We start from the raw sequence: 22063 nt of genomic DNA, 5'->3' as shown, positions 1-22063 counted from the left end.
TTCAGTTAGGAGGAACAGAAAAAAATGTGGTACTTTACTATTTTTAGTGGGGTATCATGCCCATAATCTTACCTTTATTAAAAATAAAGTAAGATTTTATTAAAAACTAACAAAATTCTCACATACGATTCCATCCTTTCCCTATCTGTCTGCTCCTTCAGGAGCATCCTGCTTCTCAGGATGTTAACATATCATGCAGCTAGAGCTGGCCAAGGCTTTGGAGACCCAGATTTAAGTCTCTGACAAGACTTGGTGTGTGATCCTGACAGGTCACGCTCTGCTGGTGCCTCGGTGGGGATAACAGCACTTCCCCTCCTCACTGCGATGTTTGCGGGGAGCTCAGCAACTACAATAATAAGGGCTATATAAAAAGTTTTTAATAGTGTCAGACAGATGGAATACCACATGGAGTCAGTTAGGGAATTGTCATGGTGAAGTAATGACATCAGGCTGATCGGGCCCACTACCAAGCTGCTTGGGGCAGGGGCTGCCATTAATTACAGACTGGGCGAGACGGGGCTGCTCCACATGGGAAAGAAAAAGGGAGGGGGTACAAGATAACTGCTCCATCCCAAAGGCTGCTGCAGGCAAGGGAGGATGGGCCACTCTGCTTGCCCAGGATGGACACAACCCAGAGACCCCCGGGACACATTTCTGATGGCAGCGAGTGCCGAGCCGCAGAGTGGGACACGGAGCTTGACTTCCAGAGCAGGGCTGGCTAATGCCTGGCAGGAATGACCCAGGCTCTGCCCAGAGGTCTCTCAGTCCCTTCTGCACTGGGAAAGGACTTTAGGAGCTCTTGGGCCTCTGTGTTGCACTGCAAGTGGAAATGCTCAGCATGGGTGACCGTCCCAGTTATCTGCTCGTGGTACGACGGCGGAACGGACATTTGTTTCCAGTCAATAAAATGAAGAGGATGTCCATTTTGTTAGGAAGACACTTCTTGGTGTCACGTCTAATCTGACCTGAAGTATTATTAGAAATGTGCATTTCTGGTGAAAAGATTAAAGAGGCTGCCAAAAATAAAAGTGAGCTTGAACTGCACGTGGAGAGAAGACTGTGCTCACCCTGTGCCACTGCATTAGCTCTGCAAAGGCTCTTCCAAGACCCATCCAGAAGGAAAAAGTTTGTCCTTTTTGCAATGCCAGCACCCTTTCTGAAGAAAATAGGGTTTGTGTTCCAAAGCTAATAGATGAAATTTGATTTTTTTTTTTTTTTGAGGGGGATATTCTTCTTTCCTTACTTTTACGTTATTTCCCATCCCATGTTTATATTTCACACTGTTTATTTTTAGGTGTACACAATTTTATTACTGATGCTTTTGGGAAAGCAGTGTTGTTTGCCTTCCTTTAAGAGCTATGTCACTTCATTCAGAACTACTGACTCAGTTTCTTTGAAGTTATGACATTTCTAATTGAGGCACACTGGCTTACTCAAATGATGCATCTGCTCTAAATATTTTAAGATAAAACACTTTCCCCCTCTTCATTTAAAAGGATTATTCACCATGTTTAGACTTTCCATTAAGATGATTTTAAGAGGTTACTCATACTGGCTGTAACCTACAGTTCTGCAAGCCCCATGAGATCAGATAAATATAGAAGTTCTTAATACAAAACCAGCTTAGGATTTTTGAGTGTTCCAAGTGTGGACAGTATATAAAGGCCATTGTTATGGGTTGTGTGACAAAGCAATGAAATAAACCCTTGAGAGAGAATCTGACACATTTTTTTGCATTACAGAATAACACACCTTGCAACACCCATCTCTGAAAAATGGAGGGCAATAGGTCAGGACATACCAGTGTCCACCTATAAACCACAAAAGAAGAGCAATTCACAGGATCTTGTGAGGATAATTTTCAGTGATCCAGGTGGGACCTGTACTCTGTCAGGGTTTAAAGCCCCAAGGGACAGCCCTGCATGCAGGAAAAATGTTCTGCCTGATATTGCAGATTAACTGTGCAATAATCAGGTTGGTATTTTAACACCCTCCTTGGCCTTCCCATCCTGTTTCTCCTTCTGCCACAAGAGACATCAGGAGCAGGGAATGTACTGTTTCTCTTCCCCACAGAGAAGCTAATAAGAAATGGGAACTTGTAAAAATACCAAACTAGGGGAGAAAAGGGAATTTCTCTGCGATTTTGGCAAGTGAGGAGTCCATCTCCCTCCTCTCTTCCTTATTTTAATACCATTTCCAGTTCTGGAAAAACAACCAAGACAGAGAGTAAGTGAGGAATGACTGAAAACACAGAAAATATTCTGAAGCAGTTGCTCTTTCTCTGCCCTTCATATTTATTACTCTCCTTTCACTCCCTACTTGCCAAAGCAAGGGCACATTTGCAAGCACTGCTAATTGTGGAGTTGAGAGGATTTTAGAAAACTGATACAACTTATATTCTAACAGCTCCCAGGCAGCAGGGGAATCTATTGCTAAATCCCTGCTGCAGCCATATTTATTTATTATTTCTTGTCTACTCCTTTGAAATATCTTGCAAAATGATCTTGGCAAGAGGTCTTGAATTGAAAACCCAGGGTCTGTCACTGCACTTTCATGACGCACCTGTACAGCATCTTCAGCCACCAGCAACAAAGAACTTTAATTTATGAGGGAACTTCACAGATGCTCTGTTGCTATCAGAGACAGAATGAGGCAGGAGGCTCAGGCCTTCCCAGAAAACCATCACAGCCATTAGGGCTGGTTTCATTTCCCACCTGCCCACACAGATTGTTCTCATTCTGAAGGCTGTTGTGGCTTCTCAGGTTAGTGCTAAATGATCCCTTTAAAATTAAGCAGCCTTGGGAGGCTGAGTGGCACACCAGGACACGACGTGAGACTCTTACAGGCACAGATCCAAGATGTGTAAGGAACTTGGGTGATCTAATTCCTGGAGTTTATTTATGTTTTTTCATCTATCAGGAGTATAAACAGCACGGGACCTATCAGGCATGTTCAAGGAGCAGGCAGTGAGGGAACAGCTGAGAAACATTATCAGAGACACACAGAGAAAGATTTATGATTAATGCCACATCCAGTCCAGGCAGTCAGACAGGAACTCAGACCAGAGGGGTGTTACATCAACCACTTTGCTACCAAGACATTTTAATTTTTCCTTAAAATAAGCTTGCCCCTCACTCACATAGAGCAGTGAAGTGAAAAACTTTACTTCACTTTAGAAAACTGCACAAATGAATTGTTCCAATAATAAAGAGTGCATTTTAGATAATCACTGCTAATAAGTGATTTAAACCAGATGGCATTGGTTTGTATGCACACAATTGTTTTCACTAAGCAGGTCCAAAACAGAGCATCTGCTTTAAACATCGTGCAAATAAAAGATGAATCACTGATAACAGCTGATAATATAATGACAATCCTAACAATAATAAAGTTCTGGTAATCATGGTCTGTGTTTTAACAGCTCTCTATTTTTCTCCAGTTCTCCAGCAAAACTGGTGAAATGACAATGTAAGCAGCTCTAACCTGCACTACACCTGCCTGGGTGACTCTGTGGCCGTGGACAGACCAAATCCAGCCCCAGGGGCTGTGTGGCTCTGGCAGAGGTTTTGTCTCTGTGGAGAACAGGATGGAGTCACAAATACTGCTGCAAGTAAGGAGGTCAGGGCAGACATCAACCCACAGTCACAGCTGAAGGAATGGTCTCTGCAGATGCTGCTGCCAGTGGCAAAGTGAGGTGTCTGGGGTGCCCAGCCCAGCTGGCTGTCTGCCTTATGCTGAAATAGCTCTCAGGAGCTGCATACAGCACAACCAGGATCTCAAAGCAGCTGGGCACATTCATCACAGAATCAGCTTTTGAGTTTCAGGCTTTCTACACTCTCAACCTGTCTGTGCAGCCCTCATGGCTGCACAGAAAATCCTGATGGCTGACTGTGTGGCCAGGATTGAGTTATGACTGCAGAGATGCTCAGGCTGTAGGGTTGAGGGCCCATCACATCCAGGAGGTACCAGACAGCTCTTTCCAGGCACGGGGCTAACACTGGCTCAGCACCCTCTGCAGTGGGGGAAAAGGCTGGTGTGGCCTTGTTGAACCTTGTGAGCTGATCCCTCCTGAGTGCCAGAGCAGCTCCAGCACCACTCCTGCCCTGCTGAGCCAGTTCATTCCCTTGCTGGCATCAAGCTCTGGTCCATCCTTCCTTCAGATTCTGCCTGGGAGTTTTTCTGTCCCCTCCACACCACTGGCAAACAGTGGGTCCACATCTGAATGGTTCTGGCAGACAAGGGTTATAACTCTGGGCTTGAGGAGAAAACCAACCATATTATACTCAGATCTTTTTGCTGCATGCTGTGGACACACATTTCACATCACAGCTATTTTTTTATGCTCTGTTGTTTGCTTGTATTTCATGTTTTCATTCAGCTGGAAAATACAAACAGCATGGTTCAGCGTGGAGGTGAAGAACTGCCAGTTTGTATAAACACTTTGATAACAGAAACTTGGTGGTGATTACAGCTCAATGTCTGCTGGAAAAAAACCAGAGGCCCTTCAGCAAATTTTCTAACTTACCACAACACTGGTGCTTTGTTCTTCAGCCTATCTGCTCAGCCATCCAGGGGACAGCCAAGCACACAGAACTGAACTGTGCAGGGCTCTGACAGATGCTCAGTGCCAAATTTTGCTTCTAGTTAACAGGTATTTTCAGCTGCCTGAGCTGCTGATGAACATTTAGTTATCCTTCATGACTCCAAAGATCCTCCCTGTGGTCGCTGCCTGGCTGAGCTCTCCACACAGGGCTAATCCAGGGTTTAGTGGCTGAACAGGTAAAGGCACAGCTGAAGAGCAGCCCAAGCATTCTACACCAATGAGCTGTGGTGCCTAAATGCAAATTCTTTGAAAGTTCAAATTCTTTTCTTATTAGAGGCTTGCATAAAATCAGTAGTAAAATAAAGCTTTAAAATAGAATTTACTTATACCCTCGATAAATTCAATTAAACTAGTTTAATCTCACCCATCAAATCTGCATCATAATTTACACATTAGGTTCCAACAGAATGGGAAAAGCTGCCTTAAGGTGCAATCAAAAGTGCAAAGGAAATTCAGAATATTAATACTTTTTGTACACAACCCTTTTTTCAGGCTTTGCAGGTCAGCACACAAAACATCAGTGTAAATGAAAGAACAAACATACAACTTAAGTTATTTTCCTGGGTTTTAAACTATGTCCTTTTGCAAGTTTATTCTACTAAATCACCACGGCTAGGATTTCACTAGGTGAACCAGCTTTAATAAGTGATGTTTTTATCTCTCCCTAGCTAAAAGAGTAACCTTACTTGAAGCCTTTTCCATTTCCAAAGTTGCCTTCAGCTGTTAGTTTCCAAGAAACAGCTATTCCCAGCCTCCATGTCTCCCTCTCATATGCCACTGAATATCCACCCTATGCTTTCAGAAGTGTCTGTGACTCTGGCTGTGTTAACTGGCAGATGTTTTTAGAGACTAGAAAGTGTTTAGTCCCTGTGGGCTAAAAGTTACACGATGACTTCATCACATAAGCAAAAGCTAATAACGGGAAAGCAAGAAAGCAGACAAGTGTTATATTCCAAAAACATGATGTTTCCTGTGCTTCTGGCAAAGCTGCTTCTGTGCCTGAAAAAAGGCAAATCACTTTAGCCTTGGTGCTCAAAACACACACACACACACCACCAAATGGCTGTGAGATAATTTACGTGCCTCTCCCTTAGCTGCCTTCCCCACTAAAGCTCACTTTCCTTGGGATGGCAGGGAGGGGCTGGAGGCAGAGGAAAGGCAGGGTTTGTTCACCCTCAATGTCTGTGCACCAGCCATGTGCTCACAGCCCCCACTGAAGGGGTTACTGCACCCAGGAGCTCACAGCCAAACAGCAGCAGAAATCTGAGCAGCAGCCCCAGCACCTCAGCTCCTGCAGGGAAATGCTCTTTCAAGTGCACAGCTTCACCCTCTCTGCTTGGAAAACCTTGGACACTGATACAGGAGCAACTGCAAGTGATGTCAAGCCATCAGCAGGGGACATCTGTGGAAACCCAGGGCACTGGGAATATTTCCCTGTCTGCTCTGGGGTGCCCTGACCCCCAGGGGAGCACTGACTTTGACCCTCACTCAGGGAGAAAGTTTCCTAAACTCCAGAATAGACCAGAATCCACTAAAGTGTGAAGCAGATTGTAGAGAGCAGTGTAGGTGTATCACTTGGGTGGGAAATGGAGGTTTTGGAATTATGAGTATGCTGTGGATGGAAGCAAGATGAAGGGCACAGGGCGTTGTCCTAGGCTTCTTCTCCCTTCTTCTTCATGGGTTTGGGTGGCATTTTGTAATTGGGCAGAAAAGCCCACATTGCAGCTCTTTGGGATCAGTTATTGGGTTAAAAGGGAAATAATCTAGGTGTCAGTCCTTACTTGGACAGTTTAGCTTTAAAAGACCTTGTAACAAGAGATTGTTGGCCATTCTTGCAGGGCTTTTCCAGTGCCCTGAGCCTGGTGTGGACAGCGTGTAAAACTCTAGATAAGATAACAATAAACAAGAACCTGAACACTGAAAAAATCCAGTGGGTCTCTCTTTCCTGGCACAGAACCACTCCAGGAGGGTCTCCCCCAACAGGGGAACCCCTGGGAGGGCCCAGCCAGAGTCCCAGAAGTCGGGGAATCAGCAGCAGGTACCCCGAGGGACATCCTGCTCTCTCTGTCCCCCTCCCTGGGCTGCCTGAGTGACAGATCAAGAAACCAGAGGACAGGGACTCACAGGAGAAAGGCCTCCCTCCAGGGACATGGTGGGGAAGAAGAGCAAGTGGGTGGCTAGGTGGCACACCATGGCAAGGCACTGAGGAGACCCTTCTCTGCCCAAGAGGGGAGAAAGGCTGTGCCTGCAGAGAAGCACGGGCTTTTTGAATTCAGTGCATGTATATATAAATTTTCCTAGAGCAGTTAGGGAGGGGGCTATTTCCTAGAGCTGATTAAAGAAGCATGACTGGATTTTCAATTTCTGACGACTCGGGGGGCATTCCAACTGACTGCAGGCAGGAAATGAATTCCATACATGCACTGCACAAGGCAGATGCTTTTGGATCTGACACTTACGTGAAATGAAAATATCTTCATTTCTGTCTCCCTCCCACCCCACGATCACTAGTTAGTTCTGAGCTATTTTTAGGGGAAATGGTTTTGTTTTTTAAAGTTGTTATAGTTCTTAGCATGTGCCTGAAGCCACCCAGACGCCACTGGCAATAAAATGAATGGGAGCAGGCAAAAAGCATCTCTAGATTAGTCCCAGCAGCTCAGCAGAGCAGCAAGGTAAGAGAGGAAAGATAAGAAGCTCAGTTTTGTGTATCCTCACCTCCTCTGGTGAAGAACAGAGATGGGACCCTCATGGATAAGCCATAGCCAGGGAGGGAGAACAGCTCTATCCCAAGAGAGATCCAAAAGCAAAACCAGCAGAGAAACTGAAGGCTCAGAACTCACTTCCAGCTACTCAACCCTGCTAAAGAGATAAATATATACATTTTCTCCTCATAGAGCTCTCACCAGCAGACTGCAATAATTGTCATGGTAGTGTTATGGGGTTTATAACCCAAAATAACAATGTAATTGCTGCTCCTTTTGTCAATGGCAGCAGTGCATTTCAGGGAAGTGGCACATGCATCTCTTTCCCCCCTCAGTCCATATGTGTGCAAACACATGATTTCATCTGCATGCTCCCCTGGTATTTCGTTGTAGGTAGGACAAAGGAAAAAATAAGGAGAGGGGGAAAAAAGGAAAGGGAAAAAAAATCAGAGAGGTGGTATTAATCTGGCCCTTACTCTGATGTCATGCAAATAATGAGTTTGTTTTATGTTGATGTTCAGACAGCCAAAGCTGTATTCCTAAGAACATGAAAAAATGATCCTCATAGGAGACAGAAGAAGAAAAAGGGATGGGAAGGTGAGAAAGGCAGCTTTGATTTACATTATTCAAAGGGCCATGAATGCCAGATCAAAGAAGAGCAGGGATCAAATTCACATCCACTGGAGGATTTCAGCAGCTTTTTCAGAGCCATTGATCTCTCAAGGGCAAACCCTTTTAAACACTAGGTGATGCCTCTCACTAGCCAGAACTCTCACCTTACACTGGCTGAGCCTCATGTAGTTTGCTTTCAGCAGCTGAGGAAAACAGAAACAGCCAAGCCAGCTCTGTATCTGGGCTGGATGCAGAACACACAGAACTGAGCACAGAAATGGAAGGTGTGCATTTTCTGCACCTGATGCTGCCTCACTCCATCTGCTGCAGAAAATGGCCATCATGGTAGATGCTCACTAAAAACCAGGTTCCCCACTGACAAGCCACGTGCTTGGTCTGAGGACAGACTGCTGTCACCCTGGCGAGAGCTCTGGGCAGGCTTTGTTTGCTGAGTTGCTAAAAGAATATAAATTCACCTCGTATTTTGTGCAGGATGAAGGTGCAATAAGACCTCTGAGGAGCTACTGCAGCTCAGCTGGCAAGCAGTGACTTGTTCATGAGTTTGGACTCACAGGTCTAATCTGAACCCCTAGAAGGCACAGGATCCAACCCTAATTCAAGTGCTGAACTGCCAAATGCATCAGGGATTGGCATCTGCCCCTCACCCCTTCCCTTCCTTGGGACAGGTGTCTGTGGAGTCTGGCAGACAAACCTCCTGGTGTTTTGATCTGACCCAGCCCCAGATCATTTCCCAAGAGCTGCCTTTGGATCCCCTTGCAGCAGGCTCCTTGCTGCTGCCATCTTCACATCCCTGGGAACACTCCCTTCATGCTGCCTTCCACGTTTGCCATGCTGCACACACATTATGGCTGCAGCAGCACATTATGGATTATCTGTCTCTTTCCAAGCTCTGCTCACATTCTGAAGCCTGTCTGCTCCCACCAGCACTCAGCACATCTTGGTGCCTTGAACATTTCCAGGAAATGGATGACCCTTTTCCTCCTGCATGTTTGGATTGAGAGCTAGTGCTGACACCACTTCAACACACACCAACTTTCCCCAGGACTCCACCAGGCTAGGAGCTCATCTGCCACTATTCTTCTGCTACACCTGCAGTCACAGCCAGTGTGGCTGCCCTGGGTCCCCTTTGAGATATAAATTCACAAATGCTGGACACACACATCTCAAGTCCCCCATTCTCTCCCAGTAAAATCCTGGACTTGAAAGCACAAGGTGAGGAATGGATCCTCCATTGGCCAGCTGCAGTGAGGCTTTCATAAATAATGTGGCTATCAACCCCCAAAATGGAAAGTGATACTCCAGAAGCTCTGTCCTGCCTGACAAACATCTGTTTTCCTCTTGTAGAAAGGAATAACATGACAGAACAAGTCCAGTGCTGAATGCCTAAACAAACTGAATTAAGAAGAGATGGTAGGAGTAATGATGGATGAGTTGTAAACCTGCAAATGTTAAAGTTGCTGTACTCCTCTGCTGAACATTAAGCCTACACTGCAAACCTCTAATAGACAGGGACTGTGCTCTATAAAAATCATGATGAATGCAGGCTTGTTTTTATATTATGGAGGTCCTAATCCTCCTCCTCCTCTGCCTTTGCTCTATTGTTACAACATCAAAGACCAACTGCTGGCCAAGATACAGTCAATATGAAAAGGGCGACCAGCAAATTTACTGCTTGACTTCATTCCCTTTAAATGGAATAGGCACCATGGCCCTTTTTCAAAGTCCAATCACAGACATATATCTTTTTTATTGGACATCATGTACAATAAAGTGAAGCTGTAACTTGGAAAAAAAATAGAACACCTTAAAAAAATCCCATGAGGTGAACATTCCTTTATAAAAATATCACTGTGGTTACATGTTTTGAAAAACTCTGGGCACTCCACAGGGCAAAAGGCATGGACTGGGCTAGGTTATAGTTTAGCTAAGATGCACACCCAGGCCTGATATTGAGTTGGTTTCAAAAAAATCACTCAACCAACTAATAAAAAATGATATATTTAAGATAGAAGTCCAGCATCATTCAAATAAACTGTAATGGCAGCATTCATGTCACGAGAATCATTAACTGCTTTGTTATAGCCTGCTCCTTGCAGTGAGCCTTTACAGACTTCTTCAGTCCAGGGAATCCTAAAATCAGGAGCAGAGAATGCTGATATACAGACTGCATCTTAAACAACTCCAGTCTGATTACTGAGGTAACTTCCAGAGGCACTTTCAGATGAGAGTTGTACCAGCAGACATTAAAGACAGCAGCACTTTTATTGCTCTCATGTTGCTAAACAGAAGAGAAATAATTTCTGGCTATGAAATTAAATAGTGCATGAACAATTAACATGATGTAGGAGGCAAGCAGAGTGGGGTGTTACAGACTCTGTGCTGGACAGCTATGGTTCTCATTTTCTGTTCTAAACTATTCATCATGTTTGTTTCTTTGGGTGGCTTGTGCAAACAGACATTAGTAGATATCTGGTGACTAATGTTGTATCAAGACCAATCTCATACTTATTTTAAAATCCTGCACTGATGCATATGGCAGGTAAAACTAAGCAAATTTATTTTCTATCTTTATAAACTTCAGCAGCTGCTTCCAGTGGAGTAATGATGGTTTCTTCTGGCAAAAACTGCTGCTGCTGGGTTACTTCTAAGGCAATAAAGATACCAAAGCTGTGTCGCTGATTTTTGAAGCACTAGCTTAAAAAAATAGCTGTCTTATCCCTATGTCCTCTTCCCTGCTATTTGTGTTACAATTTCTCTGCCGTCGCCTCCTGCCATCCCACATCTCTTTCAGTGCAAGGACTTCCCCTCCTAATCAGCATTCCTGGGCATTCCTCTGTTTGAGGAAGTGTTTTGAGTGCCCAGCCACAGCACCTGAGCACCCAACCCAATGGGAATGCAAAGGCAAGATGCCTGAAAGGAGTGTTCAGGAAGTTAAACCTGTCCCATGGATGACATGGACCCAGTGATGGCTCCTTAGAAGAGGAGGAATCCACTTTTCTTAGAGTGGCTCCAGTGGCAGAAACAGATGGGCACTCTTGGCTTTTATAGGTACTTACAGAGAACTCCCTGGTTTTGTCATCAGAACTGATCTCAACAGCCATGCTGGCAAAGAGCAAATGTTAATCTGCCTAGAAGAAGGAAGAAGAACCACTCTGGAACAAACACCTGGATTTTTCAGTGCAAAGGAACACAACAGATGGAAGTTAATTCATGCAGCATGAAGAAAGCCACACGCCAGGGCCCAGCTCATCTTTGTGGACAGCACACAGGATGACATGTGTTGTGTGCTTCTCAGCTCTGTGGAAAAACTGAGCTGTGAAAGATTCATACTCAAGAGGATCTTGGCTCTGCAGCTGACACAAATCACTGACTTGCCTTGCTCTGTGGAAGGAGGTCAGTTTAAACACACTGAGAACGCAGATCTAGCACAGAAGCATAAAAGCCAAGGGATGTTTGCACTCCTCCTGCCTTTCAATGTGCACTGACTCCACCAGGAGTGTGAGAGAAAGATTTCATCCCTGATTTTCCCCTCTCAACTTCAGGAGCACTTCCCTTCTTTAAAGGCTTAGAGATGAACAACTCCAGTCCAGCTAGACTGCTGGAAGAGAGGAATAAAAAAGATGTGACCCATGGCTGTGAGTTCTCCAAGCACTTGAAAAACAAGGACAAAAGGATAAAGGGACTGCTTACCAGTAACGCCCACACCAGCTCCTCTAACCAAGCATTCTGGTGCCACAGAAGTGACCACTGTGGCAAGCCACCCCTCATTACAATAATAAGTTACATTTCACTTTGTTTTCTTTCTTTTTCTGGTATTTCAAATCAAAAGTTCATGGAAATACCAACACTGGAAATATTCTGCTCTTGCTGATGTACCAGTGAGCTCACTGCGCTGTTTCTTGGAAATGTTTTTCATCTCTATGCTTTGGACTATGAATTTAGCCTGGCATTTACTGTCTTTAAAACTTGTAAAAGAGGCACAATGGTCTTAAAGTGCAACAGCAACCAGCGCATCACTGAGTGCTTCCTTCTGCCTTTTACTGAAGCACTTTGTATTTTTCACTTTAAAGTTAACACTTAATCATTCGTCTCTGACAGTGCCTCTATTCAGGCTGGAGACCCACTGCACTGCACATTGCTCACAAGCCACACCACAATACTGAAACCTCAACCTCCATAAGCTTGGGTTGACATCTGAAAAGTAAAATAAGGGGAGAAAAAAAGACACCACTGAAAAAATAATACCTTTAAAAAGTCACCTTTCTGATAAGTGAGTGTTATTCAGTTAGTTCAGTGGGCTTTTATGTAGTGTAGTCTTAAAGCAGACAGCAAGGTAAGGGTAGTAAAAAAAGGACCAAATAAGCACTAACCAAGACCATGAAGAGAACAAATGAGGCACAACTGGGCACTACCACATCTGTTTGCAAGGAACACTGGCAAAGCAGGACCCAGAAGAGCAGAAAGCAAGCAGAGCTGACAGCTCAACCTGCCAAAGCTGCTAAGTCAGCAGGCAAGCACCCAGCAAAACTACAAGGCTTCAACATTTTAGGTTTGCGCTTGTGTAAGGAAACATCTCAATTGTCTATCTATAGATTCAAACTATGAGTGCCTTTCAAGATTTTAAAGTAATGCAGAAGAATGTAAGCATAAGAGAAGAATGGCAAAATTAATTTTCTGGCATTATTAAAAGTGCACTCTGTGCACTTTTACATAATAAAGGAAAACAGAGGAGAAAAGCATGACTGTTCACAAACCAGTGCATCTTAGAAAACATTAGAGATTTGCAAAGTGATTTTTTCTTCCCACTGGGATACCTAGCAGTGACTGGGTTTTCAGAAGTCATCTCCATCACACAGGATTTCAGAAAGTTTTCAAGCACACACATGATGTTGGCAGGCCAAGCCTGCAGTGTCTGTATCTTTATCAACACTACTGCCTTCTGGACTTCACTTTCTGTGAAGCTCTCGGGTGCTGTGACATAACACAGCCTCTGAGAGCATCACACAAGTGTTTCCACCTCACCAACAATTCTTTCCTTGCTTTCTTTGATGGAATTTTCCACCACTTTGGAACAATCCAGCACTGGTGACTGACACAGGGATGCTGTAGATCTGAGCAGAGACAAAAGAACAATGCTGAATTCAAACCACAGCTCCCAATTTACATCCAACACAACCTGTACTGGTTAAACAGATGTCTCCTCAGCAAGGGAATTCCACAGCAGAGCAAGGTGTCAGACAGCTCAGAATGCTGAACCTCTGAGTACTGGGAACCTCTAAGTACCTGCAGGTCATAAGGGGGATGTTACCAACCACAGGGAGCAGCAGCACACAGCACAAGGATGAAGAAATTGTTGAGGCCACCAGCAGAGCAGCAGCCCTAGGTCTCCTTTTTCTTTGAGCAGCTGGCACTAGGAAAGGGCAGAAGAGGGAAATGTGACTGAACCAAAGCAGGAGAAGCAAAGGAGAGAGCTTTGTACCAAGCAGGTAAGAGCAAGGGGTCAGTGGCAGAGTGGTTGTGTCACTGTGATAGCTGCCGTGACCAAAATTAGCGAAATGTGCCCCATCCAAACATCTTGGGAAAATTTAACTCAGGAGGTTACATTCACACCTGCCTAACATTGCTCCTTGAAGACATAACTAAAATATTCTTGGATAGCTGTTCTGAATTATTGCAGTAGTCTAAGATACTAAAAACCTTGCCACATCCTACCCTGAAGGTGCAGTAGCACTTCTCCACCAAAGATACTTTGGTTTGCTGCGAAATTAATCAAAGTGATAGGTATGAAGAGAAATTTAATTAATGCTTCCTGGAGATTTCTGGAGTTTGTTCTTCCTGTGTAGAACAAACTTCTCCACACAATCAACAAGAGTTAAAAATAAAAGCTACTCCAGAACTCGTGCTGGCTGTCCACCTTAGATGAAACAAAGTGGAAAGCACCAATGCAGCTCCAGCAGAATCTCTGCACCTGCCCCTGGCCTCTCCACTCTCACCAGGGCCATCACTGCACCTCTAGACTGGCCCAGGAGCCAGTTCCAAAGCTCCCTCCCCTTGCACTGCCATGAGTCTTCTGTTCAGCCACTGTGTTTTGTGCTTGGCCCCAGGACCATGGGAATGAGCAGGAAGACCCTGTGATGGCCCAGGATGAATTTGGAGCACACACTCTGCTTTTTTTCTTGCAAATAGCCCAATACTGTAAAGAGCTGGAAAACAATCCTAAATCTTGCTCGAAACAGAAATAAATAACTCAAAGAGATTCTTCAGTATGAAGCACTAGGAAAAAACTGCTCTGATCTGTAGTTACAGAGACAAAATAGAGAGGCAGCTTGTGATTTCATGCCAGGTCTTTATCAGAGATGATCCAAGATAAGCTGTACAGTAACTGTTATTTGTTGAGCTTAAGAGATGTTTGGCAGAATGTGCCCCACCTAAACATCTTGGGAAAATTTAACTCAGGAATTTACATTCACACCTACCTAACACTGCTCCTTGCAGCCATAACTAAAATGTAATTAAAATATTCACCTGCTCTGAATTATTGCAGTAGTCTAAGATACTAAAAACCTTGCCACATCCCACCCTGAAGGTGTAGCAGCACTCTTCCACCAAGGATATTTTAGTTTGCTGTGAAATTAATCAAAGTGATAGGTATGAGGAGAAGTTTAATGAATGCTCTCTGGAGATTTCTGGGAGCTGGGTTTGAAAGGAGAAAGAATCTCTCCTGGGAGCAGTGGATGCCAGAAAATGATCCTCTGCTCACTGCAGCAACCTCAGCCCTTCACCCTTGTTTCCCACCTCATCCTTTGCTTCCATGCAGCAGCAGCACACGTGAAGCCCATCACCCTTCCTTCCCCCTGCATCCTGGAAGGAGCCACAGCCCACCAGCAAAACCACTCAAGAGCACACACAGTTCCCTCCCTTGGGAGCTGAGAGAATGAGCTGCACATGGTCTGAGCCATTGCTGAATCCAGGACATAGCTGGAGGAACACATGCCAAAGGGAGAGCCTTAGATCTACACAGCAAAGCTGAGAGCAGGTTCCACTGTCACTGCCAAAAAGCACAAAACAGCATCCCCTGTGCTGAGGGATCCCCTCACCAAAAGAGATTCTGGGGGACAGAGAATCAGCCTGCCCAGCTCACAGGCCACCTGCTCTGGAAGCTGTTGATGGAATGGATAAATGTCTCTTAAGGCAGGGAAGATTTAGGGTTCACGGTAAATGCACAATGTGCATCCACTTAGTGGCACCTTCTACAGGCTAAAGGCAGTCTGGAAAACAAGAAGGCAGAATGTGGGATGGACAGGTTTTCAAAGATGACTTAGACAATCAGCTCCTAATAGAGCAAACCAAATGGAAAGCTCCAGAGCTCACGTTTACCTCAAAAAAACTGAGTCTAAAACGCTCCCAAAGTAAACAGCTCGAGTCCTACTTAGCTGAGGAGGCCAGAAAGCTGAAATCTGCCACTGTACCTGTCTGGAGAGAGTTTTCCAAATTGTCTGAATGCAGTACAAGGGTCAGCAGGAACACACAAGCCCTGGAAAGACTGAAATGCACCCCAGCAAAGACAGCAGAGAGCACACCATGGCCAAAGCACTCCTGGCACTGAACTGGGGATGGTCTTGGGAGAAAATGATGAGCTCAGCCCTGTAAAGGGCTACTCACACAGCCTGGAGAGTGACTCCTGGGCAACCATTGATAAGCAGCAGAACTGGGGAAACCCAGGACACTGGGAATATTCCTCTGTCTGCTCTGGGGCGCCCTGACCCCCAGGGGAGCACTGACTGTGACCCTCACTCATGGAGAAACTTTCCTAGACTTCAACTAGACTGGAATCCACAAAAGTGTGAAATAGATTACAGAGAGCAGTGTAGGTGTGTCACTTAGGTGGGAAATTTGGGGTTTTGGATTTTTAGGATGTTGTGGATGGAAGCAAGATGGAGGGCACAGGGTGTTGTCCTGGGCTTCTTCCAGAGTTTGGGTGGCATTTTGTAATTGGGCAGAACAGTCCCCATTGCAGCTCTCTGGGATCAGTTATTGGGTTAAAAGGGAAAATAATCCAGGTGTCAGTTCTTAATTGGATAGTTTAGTCTTAAAAGACCTTGGAACAAGAGATTGTTGGCCATTTTGTGCCTTCTAATGAAAAGCTGCCAAACTCACAGTAATGAGACTTTTACTGATAAGAAGACACCTGAGTCCAAACATGAAATATTGTCTCAAGTGCCTTCAGTCCAGACCCAGAGAAACCCACAACTGGTACCCCCCCACAGAATGTGTTTTTTCTGGTAGGGCTCAGACAGCATTTCCAACAGGGTGCAATTGCTTTGCATGCTTATTGAAGAGGGGCACAAGGGCAGGAGCAGGGGGATTAAAAGGGAAAAATAAATCTGCTTACAGTATTGTGCTGCTTTTCCAATGATGTTTTCTTACACAGCTCCGGTTTTAGGCACAACTGCTGAGTTCCAGGCTAATGTAATACTGCTGCAAGTATTGCAGTGGAGAATCTGACTTCATGTGCTGTGGCATATATTGTTGGTGGCTCTGTTACTGCATTTTACAAGGTCATTTTTCTTGGTGTGGGAACACTGTTATTCTTGGTGTGCAAGGCTTGCTATGGAAAAATTAGAAGTGAAGGGGATAAACTTCACGATGAAATATTTTCTCTCAGAATGAAAGCACAGATTTTAGAGCATCGTAAAGTATTAAAAATGCCTTCCAAAATTTATGTTCAAGCCTTCCCTTGGTTTTAGAACTATGTAAAAAGATAAAAACATACCCAAGCTGCTTTTTTCCATCTCTTAATATAGCTTCATTTGCTCTTCTTCAGAAAAGAAAGTTTGTACTTCTTAATTTCATAAATATGCTCCAGAACAGCTTCTGGATGATAATTAAATTAGATCTAGTAGAATTCTCAGCAGAAAAAATCTCCCCCTTCCCCAAGTCTCCAATTCTTTTTTTTTTTTCCTGTTGGAAGAGATGGAAGGAAGGGAATAAAATCTGACTGAGAAAAACAAGGCTGATTCCCTCTCATAACACAAGACTGTGAGCTGTTTTACAACTCCAGCGTGGATTTCCCATTTTGTGCCCTGCCACAGCCCAGTCCTGAGAGCAGCCTGGAACTGCAGATGTCCAGCAACCATCCCTGCAGAGTGAACCACGGGAGCCTGTGCTTGTACCTCCCTCCTCCCAAAGAGGACCCCAGGGGTACATTGGGGTTTTCTCCTCACTGCTGCTCCTCTGCAGCCAGTCACAGCAGCACAAGGCAATCCCAGGCATCTGGAATCTCTGGAGACACACACAGCGTGGGGAAGGGCACCAAAGGCAAAAAACAGGAGGGAGGAAAAATAACTTGCTTAATTTTAGGGTGGAAAGGGTTTTTTTTTTCCTATATTTCTTTCAACTCTCAGTCCAATTAATTGCAGGGGTTAACCCAGCTGAAAGACAAAAGAAATCAAAACCTATCCTACAAAAACCTTCCTCCATTTGAAGGAGCAAGGATGGGAGAAGGAGAAGCTTTTCCTTCTCTTACTGAATCAGACTTCAAATGCTTACAAGTGTTTTGGACTATTTAAATCACTAAAAATATTTTAAGGTTACTAAGGGTTCGTCCTGAATTCATTTTATGTAAAAAGGACCCAATTGTGACTACCTCATTTGTGCAAACAGACTGCCTAAGTCCTCACAGACCATATCCTCTGTTTGATTATTGCCAGGGGCTTTTGATACAAATTTGTCAGGTCAAAAGACATCTATAAACATCTTTGTTACAAAGATTACTCTTCCCTGGAGTTGCCACACTTCAAGAGAAATTTCATCAAATCCAACACCGATCTACTCACTTCTCACAATCAATCCTCTCCACAGATGTACCAGGACAGAAAAACCCTGAGAGATGTCCAAGTGCTTATATCAACAAGTCTGAGTTTGTGCAGTTTCATTTCCCACCCTGGATACTCTCCCTGTGAGTGCAGTGCATGAGGATTTTGCATTTACTTCAGCATGTGCCATGATACAGCCCAAAACCTGCCAAAATCAGAAGACCCCAGTGCAAACTTCTCACTGAGGGTTATACTGTGAGGCTCTGAATGGGAGCATCTGCCTGCTTAAGTGAAACTTTCTGAAGCAAGAGAACCCAGCTAGCTATAGAATCCCTGGAAGCTATAAAACCAGAAAAATTGAGACGTCCATCTGTTTAACCAATTGCTCTAATCAATATCCTTTCTCCCTGTAATGTTTTGTACAGGCATGGTACAAATACAATGCATAATCTCAAATACATAACTGCAGAATCAATGGAGTTGGGAAGTATGTAAGAATTTCAACTCTACAAATGGCAAAACATTATGAAAATATGAACTGCTAAAGCTATCACAGTGCTTAAAGGCACAGAGTTTACTAAGGTAATCTGTAAAACATCACTGAACAGGAAAAAATCTTGAAGCCAACAATCTACAGGTTTTCATGAGACAGCAAACTGCAATGATAATAATCCAAGATAATTATCTGAGGATGATTTTCCTCTTGTTTCACCCTAACCTTACAAGAGTGCTCTAAAAGGAGCTCCACAGGGAAATGGCATCACCCAGAGTTCCCACTTGCCCAGATGTTTCTCTCATTATGTTACAAGCCTGTCAAGAAAAGGCAAATTCAGGGTTATTCTAATGATAGCAAACACCTCATAAAAAAACCCCTCCAAATTTACTTTTCCAAGGAACATCATTTAAAAAGGCATTCCCAGTGCCCATGAGAAAAGAAAGCATCATTTATAAAACATTATTACCAGAAATGTTGCAGATATTAAAAAAAAACCATCCTGGAATGTCAAGTGATAAAACTGCAGCGAGAGCATGGTGGGGCCTGACCCGCAGTGCAGGGCTCAGCATTCCTCAGCACGACTCCCACCAAGTGCAGCAGGAGGTTTTCTGAGTTTGGGGGGACCTGACTCCAGGCTGTGAGTGGGATGTTGAGCCTGCAGCCCTGGGTTCCCTCCCGTGGCAGGGGGGTTCATTTTGTGGCCCAGCAGCTGGGGATCCCATGCATCCCGTGACCAGCACAGCCTGCACTCTCCTGACTTCTGCTTGGCTTTTATCCTCTGCTGGTGCTGTGATTCTTACCCAGATGATGGATGGTTTACATAAATTTATGGGGATAGTAATTACAACATTTTTTTGTCAGTTTATCGCATGACTTGGTAGTTGATTTTATTTTGGATGGATGAGAAGAGAGCTGGCCAGGGCACATGCAACTGACCAGAGATTTACAAGCTTTGGCTGCGGATGTTGGTGATTCTGCAGCTTTGATCACTGTCTCCAACCATTATAAAGGAATGGCAACATGTGATACTGAATAAAAAGAACGACATGCATGAATACTGAAGCAGAACAAAAAAAAGTCCTTCACCTCTGTCGGACATAATACACAGAGGAGTTTTATGGGAGAAGTTTTTCAAAAGCCTGGAATGGGCTAGCTGTCCTTCACATCACAAGCACTTAAGACCCTGAGGTTCTTGCCTATTTCAGGACTGAATGTCAGCCTGTCTCTTGGTGCTTTCCAAGGAAAGCCATACACTTAGTTCCAGTACTTCCCGAGACCATCCACCTGTCACTTCCCCTCTCACTCTAGGCAATCCTGTGCCCCCACCAAGGGATGATGCCCTGCGTGGGACACGCCGTGCCTGACACGGCTGTTTCCATCCCCTGCCTGCCCCACAGGCTCCCCAGGTGCGCTGGCCGTCCTCCGCTGCGGGAACACGGCATCGAACCGCACGGCATCGAACCGCGGCGGCGGAGCAGCTCTGCCTTTGCCACCGCTGCCCCGACAGCTCCCCCCGAGGAGCGCGGGGGACACCTCGTAAAAAAGCCCCGGGAAAGCGCCCGGGGCCGGGCCGGGCCGGGCGGCGTGAGGAGCAGGAGGAGGAGGAGGAGGAGGCGGACGGGGCAGGTGCACGGCGCCGGCTCCCTCAGCTCGGCCAGCCCCGCGCTGCCCCCGACGGCCCCGGGGGACGGGGAGGGTGCTGGGGAGGCGGGGCGGCACTCACCTGCCGCTGGCTGTGGTTGCCGGCAGCCGAGGGGGCGTGCGGCTCTCCGCCGCCGCGCAGCACGGTGATGTGCAAGGTGAGCAGGAGCAGCCCCAGCAGCAGCAGCAGCTCGGCCGCCAGCCGCACCATCCTCTTGAGCCGGGCGGCTTTAGGGCCCCGCGGCGGCGGCGGCGGGCGCGGAGGAGGCGGAGGAGGAGGAGGAGCCGCGGCGGCCGCCGCCGCCGCCGCCGGGGCCGCCGCCGGAGCGGCCCCGGCCCCGGCCCCAGGAGCCGCAGGACGGGCGGCGGGGACCGCGCCGCTCTCGGCGTCGGCGGGGCGGGCGGCGGGCGCGGGGCAGCGGCGGCAGCAGCAGCAGCAGCAGCAGCAGCGGGGGCCGCCGCACCACGGCGGAGCCACGTCGGGGCGGGATGCCGCGGCGGCGGCCAGAGTCCCGGCGCTGCCCGGCGGCGGGCGGCAGGTACCCGAGGCCGGCGGCGTCTCTGCGGGCAGCCCTGCAAGCCAGAGGCACCGCGGGCCGTCGGAAGGAGGGAGCGGGCGGCCGAACCCCCGCCGCCTCGGGGAGCCGCGGCCGGCGGAGAGCAGCGGGTTTCGGCGGTCGGCGGGGACACGCTGCGAGCACGGGGGGAGCCGGGAGTGCGTGTGCGAGGGAGAGGGAGGAGGGAGGAGAGCGGGGCGGGGGGGGCCGGGGGACGAGTCTCACATGGCGGGGAAGCCGGGACGCTCCGAGGGGAGGAGAGAGCTCGGGGCTATCGCCTCCCTCCGCGCTCGGGGATGGGGGTGGCCCCCGCAGCAGCTTCCCCCGCCGCCGCCGTGTCCTCGCCCGCCCCGCCGCTCCCCCCTCCTCTCCCGACGCCCGTCGAGGCGTCGCCCTGCCCTGCCCTGCCCTGCCGGGCCCCCGCTGCCCCGGCCCCTCGCCGTGAGAGTGGGGCGCGCCGCGACCCCCGCCGGCTCCCAGCTCCCCTCGAGCTGCGAGCTCCCCGGGGAAAAAGAGGGGCAGATTGCAGCTTCCCTCTCCCGTCCCCCTTCCTCTTTCTCCCCTGGCTCAGCCGTGGGAAATGGGATAGGGGGCGAGGGGATGTGAAAAGCCTCAGCTGCCCGCTGCCCTCCCGGGGAGCTGGATACCTGGCTCCATCTCTCCTCTCTCGTCCCTCCAGTGCCCTAGGGCTGCCAGGGGTAGCGCCGCACTCTCTCCTGCCACCGTGCGTGCGTGTTTGCAAGCGGCTGCCGCTCCTCCTGGCTGCTGCTGCTGCTGCTGCTGCTTCTTCCAGACCCACTTTCTCGCCCCCTCGCTCTGTGTCGGGAGAGGTACGTGTCGGATGCTTTTATACTGCCCTGCCTCCTTCCCCTGCTCCCCCCCTTTTCCTTCGCCCATTCTGCAGCTCCTGCTCCAGCCTAGCGTCCCCCCCCAAGGATGCTCCCCTCCTCCCCGTGCCGACCTGCTCCTCTCCGTGCCCTGCTTTGCCAGGACACCCCACTGCTGCACCCGCACCCCTTCCCACACACGGCTGCACCTTGCGTCCCGGCTGCCATCTCTGCTCGGCTGGGATGGATCTGCGCTGTCCCTTTCAGTTGGTCTGTGCGTCCCTGGTGGGATTCCACCGGGATTTGACACTCCTTACTCTTCTTCTTGGTTGCTGACCTGTGCCAGTACTGTGGAAAAACCTTCCTCTCTCAGATGGGAGGCCCTCAAATTTAAAAGTAACGTGGACTTGAGAATATGTGAAAATGAGGGTTGGATTATCACTTGCTGTAAGTCAACATCTCCGTCCGGTCTGAGGGAGCTGGACCGCTTTGTGGGTGCTCAAGTTGCAGCTCAGTGTAACAAGAACAAACACAGCTCAAATCAACTTGAAGCATAATAAAGCCACCTAACAAGAAACGGGAGTTTTGGAATCTTTGTTGTCATTCTTGCGCAGTTGGGAATGTTATGTGTAAAAATGAGGATACGGACGATCTGTGAGTATGTGACAGCTGAGAGGCTGAATTGGTCTAAAATTTATAAATTGGGGAAAAAGTATCCCCCAGTCTGAAACATTTTCTTCTGGAGACCAGTGTCCTCAGCAGGGTTTCCTGCAAGGTAAGGGTGAGATG

The 22063-nt window shown here is 47.2% G+C and overlaps 1 protein-coding gene across 1 annotated transcript in view; it reads right to left on the bottom strand.

The window, feature by feature from the left end:
- Positions 1–21849, bottom strand: part of ISM1 (isthmin 1) — a 42632-nt gene extending 20783 nt beyond the window's left edge. Inside the window, exons 1-2 of the mRNA XM_050972337.1 lie at positions 21095–21849; positions 19973–20463 (exon numbers count right to left, since the gene is read on the bottom strand). Coding sequence (XP_050828294.1) covers positions 19973–20463; positions 21095–21344 — 741 coding nt within the window. The 5' untranslated portion in view covers positions 21345–21849. The remainder of the gene's footprint in view (positions 1–19972; positions 20464–21094) is intronic.
- Between the last annotated feature and the right edge of the window lie 214 nt (positions 21850–22063).

The sequence above is a fragment of the Serinus canaria genome, chromosome 3 (genome assembly GCF_022539315.1).
Source record: "Serinus canaria isolate serCan28SL12 chromosome 3, serCan2020, whole genome shotgun sequence".
NCBI lineage: Eukaryota > Metazoa > Chordata > Aves > Passeriformes > Fringillidae > Serinus > Serinus canaria.
The sequence above is the reverse complement of the archived record's forward strand: the minus strand, read 5'-3'. Positions and strand labels throughout refer to the sequence as shown.